Source organism: Cavia porcellus, unplaced genomic scaffold (genome assembly GCF_034190915.1).
Source record: "Cavia porcellus strain 051 isolate PalLab524CR breed Dunkin Hartley unplaced genomic scaffold, mCavPor4.1 scaffold_26, whole genome shotgun sequence".
Lineage (NCBI taxonomy): Eukaryota > Metazoa > Chordata > Mammalia > Rodentia > Caviidae > Cavia > Cavia porcellus.
The window spans coordinates 29,631,765-29,642,728 of NW_026947509.1; the positions used below are offsets into that span (position 1 = coordinate 29,631,765).

The window sequence follows — 10,964 nt, forward strand, 5'->3', positions numbered from 1 at the left end:
GTCCTAGGGCCGCAGGCTGGGCTTGGGTGCTACAGGGCACTTGCTGGGCTTGGTGTTAATCTTCTCTTTAGGTGCACTGTTTCTTCCAGGTCCCCTGCTTCTGTTTCTAGCTGTGCCCCCTGTGGCAGCTGATTATTCCCCCTGCCCCATGCCCCTGGGAAGCGCCTGCAGGGCCTGTGCCTCCCCAGGGCCTGGCGTCTCCTGGGCTGTGATAAATGCAACCTTTAATTAAGCACAAACCACTCAGCCAGGCAGGAAGCCAATCAGCCTGCAGCTAGTTCTGCTGCTTTTCGCAACCTCATCCTTCTCCATTTCCAGCTCACTCAGAACTTAAGGCTTGTGGTTTCCAAGAGGCCCCAGGTGCGGCAGTTGGACAGCAGGGTGAGGACCTGGCTGGGGTGCTGCCAGGTCTCCAGAACACCCCAAGGGGGGACCCAGGTGGGACCTCCCAGGTCCACTGTGCCCCATCAAGGGTTCCAGGTCCTGAGCCTGGGGGGAGATGGGGTCTGGGCTTAGGCCACAGCTCCTGAGCTGGAGCAGGGCATATAGCTGGGGTGTGAGTTCTTGACTGCAGCACTGTACCCCACAGACACCGTGCCTGCCTGTTTCCTGTTCCCAAGGCAGAGATTCACTTTGATGGCTCTCTGCTGAGCAGAGTACTCCAGCAATGGAGCCCCACAACAGGCACGTGGCTGGGGGAGGATGGGTGGGTGGCTGCTGGTCCACCCACTCATCAAGGCTGAGGCTCCACGGGCAGGGGGAGCCCTGAGCCCAGGCATGGGGGCGCAGTGTGGACCCACTTTCTGGACTCCACACAGAAGACCCCATGTGCCCTCCAGCTGCATCCCACCTGGAGGGGCGTTCACTCCATGGGGCTGGGCCAGCAGAGCCAGGAACTGGGCGAGTCCTAGACCCTGAGGAGATGTGAAGCCTCAAGCAATTTGTGTATGAGCTGGTTCCTTCTCCCTGCCTTCATAGAGACCCCCTAGGCAGGCCCTCCTCACCCTTGGCTCTCACTAGCATCTTCGGGGACCCCTGTCCTCTCTGGCCTTGGGGTGCCAGGATCTCACACCCACTGTGTGTTGTGCGCTGTGGTGCAGCACACAGACCCTGCTTGGGGATCACTCATATACCCCCAAGCACACGGGAGCCCGGGGCTCACACTGAAGCCGCATCGAGGCCTAGACAGTAGGTGACAAAGGTGGACAGCCTGGCCCAGCTGGGAGGACCTTGCACCTGGTGAGGGTACCCTACAAGTGAGAGGACGGACTTCAGGTAGCACACATGCCTGCCACATGGAGTAAGGGCTCGGCCAGCACTGGGGGATCACCTATCAGGGGCAGCCCAGCTTGCAGCTCTGAGCCCTGAATGGAGCAGTCAGCCCTAGCCTGGCTACAAGAACCTCTCTGTCATGATCTGTGGCTACCATGGTCCTGGCATGGGGCTGCTGGGCTGGTTGTCCCCAGACACCTGTGCTGGGACAGCTGGGGGCACGCCCAGCCTAATTGGATCCTCTGTCTCTTGCTGTTTTGGCAACATCCCCCACCCCCGGCGACCTGTGCTGTCGTCCAGGGCCTGGTCACCCACCCAGGGTCACGTTACCCCAGGTGGTCCCCGCCCCAGCTTTGTCCCACACCCTCAGGAACACTGACTCACCCGATGGTCTTGCCCCAGTCGCACCACAGCGTCCTCTCCATGGCCTCCATGTCCTTCTGGAAGCGGGAGAGGCACAGCTCCTGCATTAGGGTCCCATAGTGGGCGTCCTGGCAGGCGGTGACTAGGAAGAGCTGATGGGCTGCAATAGAGGGTGACAGGTGTCACTAGCTGCTCTCTGGCCTGTGCCCACCCTGCCCACCCTGGGCCTGCAGTGAGCTCCTGAGAGCAGGGCAGTGGTCAGGGCCCCTGCAGGCATGCAGAGCTCTGGGCAGGGCCTCTGGGTCATCCAAGTCCCTGTAACAGCCCTGTCCATGGATGGGGCCCAGGACGCCCACCCTTGCTTCACTTCTGCTACTGGAGGTGACCTGTAATTGCCACACTGGTCACAGGTGCCAGCACCCCTACACCAAACTCTCCAGCTTCAGACCTGGACACTAAGTAGAGAGAATGACTTTCTGGGACCCAGCCCAGGTCTGGAGCCTCCATACCTGAGCACTGAGCCTTGATGCCACCAAGGGCTCCCCTGGAGTCTGGGGAGGGACCGTTCCTGCCCCAGGCAGTGATGCAGGAGGGACTCTCAGCCCATCTGTCAGGCCAGTGGTCACAGTATGCAGCACAGCCCTCGGTCTGGGCATTTGCTGGATACAATCTGAGCCGGTGCACTGGGGCACAAGAGCAGCCCTGTGCTCTTACTGTGGCAGACACAAGCTCAGAGGATCTGCGGTACTGTGCATCACATGAGATCAAAATCCACCCATGCAGGAGCTCAACACATGGGCAGGAGGGCTTCCCCCAACCCCTGCCCGCTGGGCTCCTCACCTGGCCTCAGCCTCGCTGCTCGGACTGTGGCTGTGTCTTTCCTCCATTTGAGTCAGGCCCCTGGGCAGCCCAGCTGGAGGAGGGGCCGGGGCTGAGCTAGGAGCTGGTTGTGAGGAGCTCAACAGCTGCCACAACCCACCCCTGGACCCCACTCTGCTGCCCTGAGGCCGGGGGAAACTTTGGCTCTTAGAGCATGTCTGGACAGCCTCCCTCATCAGCTGATGGGCCCAGGAAAACACCCTGACCAGGCAAGACGGAGCAGTGGGGACCCACCCTGGAGCTTGGCCACAGTACACACGGCAGATGTGAGCTGAGCTGGGCAGACCTGCGCCACACACCTTGGCCAAAGCCATGGGATCTGAGACAGCAGGAGCAGCCACAGGACGGTGAGTGCTGCCCAGCAGGGCATGGGCACCAGGCAGCCCTGTGCCCTGCCCTGCAGTGGTGTATAAGTGATACCTGGCACGGTGCCCGGGTATGCTAAGGTCACGCCCCCACCAGGCCCCCAAGAGCGACCCTGTCCTGCCGAGTGGTGCTAGCTCTGCTGCAGGCTCACCTGGCATGACCCAGGAGGAGGACAGGCTGGGTGTGAATTTACACTGGCTTAGCATTCATTTCATTTTAAAGAAGTTATGTTTTGCACACATTTCATAACCTGCAGTGCAGAGGCCCCGGCAGGCAACTAGTTTATAAATAGCCAATACGGCATTGCCAGAGATTTTGCAGGTGGGCACAGGGCCAGCAAGATGGGGGAGAGGACTCTTCTGATGGGCAGAAGTGCCCAGGGCCCCAAAGGGGTCCTGGGGAGCTGAAAGCAGGGTCCTGCTCAGCTGGGCTACTTCAGAACCATGTCCTGCTGGCTGCCAATGTGTCCCAGGCAGTGAGACCTTTGGGCAGTGCCTGGGGAGTGCCCAGTGCTGGGCTCTGTTCTCCTTGAAGATGCCTCCCTCTGATCTGTCCAGGGGAGGCTGAGCACCTGCCCCACCTGCCAGCATCCTTCAACCAGCTGTTCAGGGGCAGTGGCACCCAGATGGCATGGGCCCTCCTTGGCCTGGGTCCCTGCTTCCTGTTGCCTGGCTTTGATTCCCCCTCCCCCTCCAAGCGCCTGCTCTGGGCTGGATGTGGGGTGCACAGGGAACAATTCTTGGTCCTGTCTTATGTCCTAGTTACTCTGCTGCCATCAGAAAGCACTGGTCCTTCCCAGCCCTTCTCTGGAGCATCATGGCCACCCTGTCCTCCACCTCTGTCCATCTTGGTGACCTAGTGGCAGATGCAACTGCCCACAAGGGCCCCCCATAATCTGCTCTGGCCCTTGCTAAAATCCTACTCATTGTCAATAGACATTATTTATTTCTGTACTTTGTAAGCCAAGAAATAATCATGCTTATTTAGGTCATAAAATAGAACACAAGTTTAACTAAAAACAGAGGGACAAGGAGAAAATACAGACATGGAGAAGAAACAGGAAGTCCCCTGGAAGTATTAAAAATTGGAATGCAGAAAACAAGACAGCAGATAAACACCACCCTTATTTCTTAAAACCAGGAAGACTACTGATCGTCCCCTGAGCCCGGACTCCGTGCCAGCCTCACACAGCTCCCATGTGGAGGCTCGAGAATCCCCAGGACCCTCCCCGTACACAGTGACTTCACATCACCTCCACCTTACAGATCGTGAGCAGCTCAGACAGGAAGTAGCCTGACCGAGATCGCTGGCCCTGAGGGCAAGCACAGGATTCAGACAAACAATCTGAAAGTATCCCTGGAATCCTCCAGAAGCTGAGCCAAATCAGGCCACAGGATGAAGTGACTCAGCAGAACATCCAAGAGGTGGGCGCTGGGATGTCACACGGATGGCCACGCAATCCCCGAGGATGTTAAATTCCAGCTGCAGAGCAGCAGGTGGCAGCGCAGCCACACGCAGGGGTGGCCATTCTGGGAAACAAAAACAAAACCAAGGAGGGGAGCAAGCGTGGGTAAGGTCTAGGGGGGTCCTGGAAGGCATGGGTGCTGCTGGCGGGGATGTGGAATAGCATGGCTGCTGTGGAGCATGGAACCACAGCTCATCACAATCTGCACACTGGGTCACGATGTGACCTGGCCATCCCACTTCCGGCAAGCGTCCCGGAGAACCAAGAGCCAGGACTGCAGCACCGCAGGATGCCTGTGTCCATGGCAATGTTGTTGTGGCTGCCGCAGGCGAAAGCATGGTTGGGAGGAGAAAAGGGCACATGCTGTCCATGAGCAGAGCCGTCAGGGTTGAAATCTCAGATGCCTGGAAAGGACCTCAGCAGGGGCTTGCCAGTGGCCTCCTCCACCGAGCGTTCACAGCAGACTGTGCACTTGGCAGGCGCAGGGGGAGGTGGTCATGGGCCAGGCTGCTGAGGGATGAGTGCCTTTTCCTCCAACTGGACCCTCTACCATTCTGTCTCTGCCCCAGAGCCGCTGGTCACAGGTGAAACCTAAGTGGAAACAAACTTGTCCCTCCTATGTTATGGGCAGTGGATATTTTGTCCCAGCAACAAGAAAGAGACTAGGATGGGAATGGAATTCCTTTGAAAGGAAGGGAATTCTGAGCCATGATGCATGGCTGGACCTTGATACTACGATACAAAGTGAGCTCAGCCATTCGCAGGTTGAGTTCCATGTGGTTTTGCTTTCAGGAGATCCTGGAGCAGTTCCAGTCTGACAGCTGGGCCAAGAAAGGGATGGGAGCTACTCCACAGTGACAGAGCCGCCGCTTTGCATTGAGAAGCTCTGAGATGTAACCTCGAATATGCTCAGCACCCTGTGCTGTGTCCTGACGGGGCTGGGTTGTACATTTTATGTCACATGAACTCCGCCACAACCAAAAAGCAATGAGTGGGAAGGGAAGGTTACCCCGTAAGAGTCCCAAGCGGCAGTGACTGACTGGTAGGGGGCACACGAGTGTGCTCCCTGCAGTGTTGCCTGCACATGGGGCATAGCCACAGGGCACAGACAGGTCCTCCTGTGTGGACGCCTGACATGAGCAAGAAATCAGAGAACCTAAGCAGTGCAGTTTCACACCAGCACATAAAAGTGAGTGTCGTGCTCTTCCCCTGGCTCCTGGCCATCCACAAAAGGAAACACAGGTGGGCCCGAGAAGGAGCCCTCGGTATAGGCCAAGCAGAGGCCGCATGTATCCCCTGATCACCGTGCAGTAAAACCAGCAATGACCATTGGTAGAAAAAGCCAAAAATCCCAAGCTACTGAGACTCAAACACTTGCTTCCCAAAACTCCCTCTGTTAGAGGAAACAGAAACCACATAGCAAAAAATCCAGAAAATATCAACAGTGGGCAAGAGACAGGCCAAACCTCCAGGGTTTGGCAAAGACGCCAGCAGTGGATAGCAGGCAAAGACAGGGGTCAGGTGGGCGAGGAAATAAACACAGGGCAGCTGAAGCCTGAGCTCAAGCGAAATGAGCCAGTTACCTCTCAGCTGTCCCCCAAACTCCTCAGAGGTGAAACATCCCAAGTGGGAAACCAGGCCCATGGGCGCCCTGCTTTGTGCGAGATGTGCTCATTCCCTCGCCACTGAGGGGCTGATCCAGGACAGCCACGGAGAGGGCCATGGAAAGCGCCACATCAAAATAGAAAGTATGGTTCCTACTGACTGTGAGTCACTTTTGGAGCACTGTAAAGGGGGACTGTGATGCTGCACCGGCGGCAGGAGAGCCTGCAGTGTCCTGATGGAAGGAGACGCAGAAATCGCTAAAGGAGACCTGCGAAGGTGTCTGTGAAGGCTCCGCAGAAGAAATGGGTACACTGGGGAACACTCCTGCCTGCCGCACGGCCTGCCATGGCATGGGGTGGGGGAAGGTCCTCACCTACCTTATCTTGGAAAGTAGCCCTGGGCTGGGGATTTAGCTCAGCGGCATAAGTGCCTGCCTTGCAAGCACGTGGTTGTGAGCTCAATCCCTGATACTGGTAAAAAAAAAAAAAAAAAAAAAGGAAAGTAGCCCTGCTCCAGCAAGGAAAACCCACAGAGGGAAGTGGAAGAAGGAAGGGAAGCTGAGGAAGGAGGACACCGCCCACCAGCTAGAGCAGTGATCGCCTCCAGCGGAGTACACTTTGTGCCTACAAAGATGAGGCATTCTCCACCCTCCTCCCACTCCTATCCCCACACAAGGAGAATACACTGCGAAGAAAGACACAGGCTCAAGGGTTATTGCTGAAGGCTGCAGCAGATGTTGGCATGACGTACCCCCAGTAAGGCCTAGGCAGAGCCTGGGCAGTGGTGAGGTGGATGCTGGGTGACAGTGGGGGTGACCCACCCTCAGGCACTGACACCAAAACAGAAACATGTGCTCCTGGACACAGAGCCACAGCCAGCCCTGCATGAACCAGTCCGCAGAAAAGGAGCTGTCTTATGTATCCAGCTGGATGAGTTAGAGAATGAATTGGGGTGGGGGATACCCGACTCACGTAGCAGCCAAAAATCCAGATCCCTGGATGCTGAATGAGTCGTCAGGGGGTCTGGATATGCCCTCCCGAGGACCGATGGGGTCACTGCTGTCACTGGGAGAGTGAAAGTCAGGTTGGGGGCACCCCAGCCCCCACCTGAGTGAGACAGCCCCAGGCCACATGGGCACTGGCCTCACAGACCCAGCCGACTCCCCAGCGTGTGCTGGGGCAAGTAGGGCAGGGTTTCGGGGCTCACGGGATGGGACCGCCTTCTCCACAGCAAGGAGGGAGCAGTTGTGGGGCACAGGGAGCCACCTCCTCCACCTGGGCCCTGCAAGGGATGCGGGATGAGAAGGCCAGGCTGGGGCAGCCAGTCTCATCAATGCACCTCCTGGGCCCCATGCCAGCAGTGCCATTCAGAACCTGCAATGCTAACGGTGACGTCTTCAGATGTCAGTGAAAACATTGAAACAAAGCCATTTTAGGAACAAAATCAGAAGCCTGCCTAAAGCCACACCAGCATGGCTTTCCTCCAGGGAGCCTCAACACAAACCCTGGTGGGAGGGGGCAGATGGCTGGCGCGCACGCGTGTATGTGTGTGTGTGTGTGTGTGTGTGTGCATGTGCCTGGGCACTGGCAGCAGCCCAAGGCCCCTCGGGATGGAAAGCTTGGTCTTCTCTGTCATGTCTGTGTCTCTGCTGAACAGAGACTCAGTGCAGAGTCTGGACAACCAGGGCCAGGCAGGCTGAAGCTGTGGGGGCCACCTTTGCCAGGCCTCCCTTCGCCCCCTTTCCTCTCATTCCTTGTCTCCTCAGCAGCAGTGTCTCACCCAGGAGGTCTCCCTGAGTGTCCTGTGTGCCACAGGATCCCCCCACCCCCCAAGAGTGCCCTTCCTGTAGACCCCTAGGCCCTGCCACCCACCAGCCAGCACCCTGAGAGTGGCAGATGCTCACTGACACAGGAGGAGTGAACCTCAGGGGTTCCAGCAGGAGCTCATATGCAGGGGGCGCTGTCTGTCTCTCTAGTCTGCAGGCAGCTGAGGCAGAGGACAGACACCGCTGATGGAGCCTCAGGCAGAAGGTTTGGGGCGGATGGAGGGGACACTGCAGCGGGCACTGGGCAAACCCTTGGGGCACCATTGCCAGCCCAGGATTTGCACTGCCGTGCACACCACATGTGGCACCCATGTCACACACTGCCCGATGCTGGCTGCAATCGACTGGGTGGCATATTGGAGAGACTTGGCTAGTCTGAGCTGGCCTTCAGGAAGGGTTCCATGGAAAAGGGGTGCTGCTCACCAGCCCATCCGCCTGGTGTAGAGATGCCCTCTACAGCCCTGGTGCAGACAGATAGCACACACACTGCCTGGCAAGCACCCACGGAAGGGAGACAAAAATCCAGGACTCTCGAGGCTGCTGAACACACAGCGACAGGAAAGAAACACACTGAGTTGATTAGTAAGTGAGACTCCTTTGGGCCTGGGCTCCAGGATTAGAACCAGGTCCAGCCTGAAAGCAGAGTCACGTAAACTGCATTTCCTGTGGTATCCCAGTCAGATTTGTGTTTATACAAAGCCACATGTTACAATAAATATCAGTGCTCAAATACTGCATGGTCCTGCAGTAGGACAGCCAAGGAAGGTACAGGTGGCCAGGCTCAATGACCCAGGATGCAGTCTCTCAGCAGCCTCATTCCCCAAGTGAAGCTTGCATGGGACGTAGGCTTGCAATGCAGTTACCAAGGAATAAGCACGGTTTGGCTAGAAATGTCCTTTATGACTGCTGGAAATTTTTGGTGGCTACGCACAAAATTTTAAAAATGCATGCGGTCATACATCAGCCCGCTGCAAAGAGCACAGCATCTGGAAAGGTCAGGGAAAATAGCAAGGTGTATGTAAGACTTAAATAACAGCAAGCAGAAAGGAAGCAGGTCAAAGAAGGCAGATTGATTGATTATAAAACTGTCGGACGAGTCTAAAGGGCAGAGGACGCTTCCACATTGCCATTCTGGGGAGCAAACCTCTCGTCTCCAAGGAGACCTGGCTGCCGCAGCTCAGGGAGGAGACAGCGCGTGCTCCTTGCTCTGCGCACTGCAGCTGGCCACCAAGGACGCAAATTTACCAATAAGCTCTACGAGCAGTGTTTGTTCTTCCAGAATATAACATTAGCCAGACCGCTCGGCACAGAGCTGCGATGACAGGATTCTGGGGCTCTTAGCAGAACATGCAGTTGGTTTCTCGGTAACAGGGATGGTCTTTCCACGCGACCGTGACACAGAATTTTATTTACATGAGCTTCAGGGGGTGCAACCTCTGGGTAGCAGGAAAGAGCACTTATTTATTTGCGTATTTATGAAAAAAAAAATCCCCAACCCAGCTCTCTGCTGGGTGAATCAAGAAATGAACGTTCGTTTCTGAGGAAACTAAAACAGCTCTGAATTCCTTGGCAGGTAGATTGGATTTTAACCCCGCAGAAGAGGATGCCACGGGATTTCGCTTTTCACAGGACTTCAGTTGCCACACTTCAGTAGCAGGATCCATCTCCACATTGTATTACAGGAAGCAGACCCCAATTTTTATGCAGATGGCCTCCTCTGTGAGGTTGGGGTGGGTCCTGGATGCAAGGCCCCCTCTGCAGGGCTTTTGCAGTCTCCAGGGACAGGGCCTTTGCCACAGGCTACTTCCCTGCTGTGGGCACCCCTTCCAGTAGGCATCGGTGGACAATGCTACTGGTTCCTCTGGACAGCCCCCCCCCCCTCTGGGGACAGGTCACAAAAGCCAGGAGTAACAGCAGGACCTTCCCTGGGGTTTTGGATTCCCCAACCTAAGCAATCTAAACCAGGGCCTTGTGACCCACGCGCCCTAAACCCAGCCCTACAGAGGCTGAGGCAGGCAGGTTCCAGTGAATCTGAGGCCAGCCTAAACTGCACAGTGAGCAAACAAAAGTAATCTATTTAATTTTCAGTGTAGTGTAGCTGTATCCATGAATAACTCACTGGCTTCATCAAAAAGGGTTCACAGTTTATGAGCACCTGAAAGGAGGAGGGGAGTGAAGTGCAGGGATTCTTGCCGCCGTAGATTCCGGCCTCCCTGAAAACAGGGTGCCCAGAAAGCTTGCCACCTCCGAGGGTCCCCACCCTCTCCGCATTTCTATCACCCAGGACGCCAAGTGAGGAGCAAACTAAACAGGCCTTGGTGAAACCCTTTCAAAGGACTCGGCTTAAATAAGCAGCTGCTGGGGGGCACGAAGTCAGGTGTTCAGTTTTGGCTAATTACTGTCCAGATAAACGGGCAGGGCCGTGGTTCCCATTCTGGTGCACCGGATTGCCAGGTGCTGCTTCTGCATTTTGCTAAAGCACGGCGGCCCGCACTCACCCTGCTGGCGACGAGGACTGCGGCAAGGGGAATGAGAAGGGGTGCCCAACCTGTGTCCTCCCAAAAAGCAAGGTCCCAGGCGCCGGTCCTCGGGGCCTGGGCAGTGCCCGCTCCGGCTCCGCCCGCCCCTAGCCGCCTCGCCTGGGGCTGGCGCCCGGAAGGTAGAAGGAGAAAGGTGGAAGGTGTGCGCAATGCCGCCCCGCGGGTCCCTGGGGCGCCGCGCCGGCTCTACTCACCCAGGAGCAGCCAAAGGCCGCGCCACGGGAGGCCGCGCAGCACCCGGACCATGGCGAGCGGAGGGAGCAGAGCCGCCCAGCGACACCGAGCGGGGCCGAGCCGAGCAGAGCTGCAGTGCGCCGCGCCCGCGAGTACGAGGACTGCGCCGCGGACGGGGACGCGCGGGGGGCGCGCGCGGGGGAGGTGGCGCGGCCCGGCCCGGCCCAGCCCACTGCGGCTCTGCTACGGCGGGCGGCAGCACCTGCGGGCGGTGCGGCGCCGGGACTCCGCAACCCGGGAACTCCTGAGCTCCTGAGCTCCTAAACCCCTGAGCACCCGAACCCCCGAACCCGTGAAATCTGGAGCCGTTGAGCCCTCAGCCCGAGTCAGCCGCTAAACCCCTGAATCCCTGAGTCCCTGAATCCAGAGCCCGCGTTCGCGACCGGGCTGGGGCTCAGGGCCGCGGACCCTGCCC

General features: G+C 57.5%; 1 protein-coding gene across 1 annotated transcript in view; it reads right to left on the minus strand.

Moving 5' to 3' along the window:
* Ramp1 (receptor activity modifying protein 1) overlaps positions 1 to 10,654 on the minus strand; it is a 30,176-nt gene extending 19,522 nt beyond the window's left edge. Inside the window, 2 exon segments of the mRNA NM_001173009.1 lie at positions 1,657 to 1,795; positions 10,510 to 10,654. Of these exon segments, the coding sequence (NP_001166480.1) occupies positions 1,657 to 1,795; positions 10,510 to 10,561 (191 nt within the window). The 5' untranslated portion in view covers positions 10,562 to 10,654.
* Positions 10,655 to 10,964: the final 310 nt, after the last annotated feature.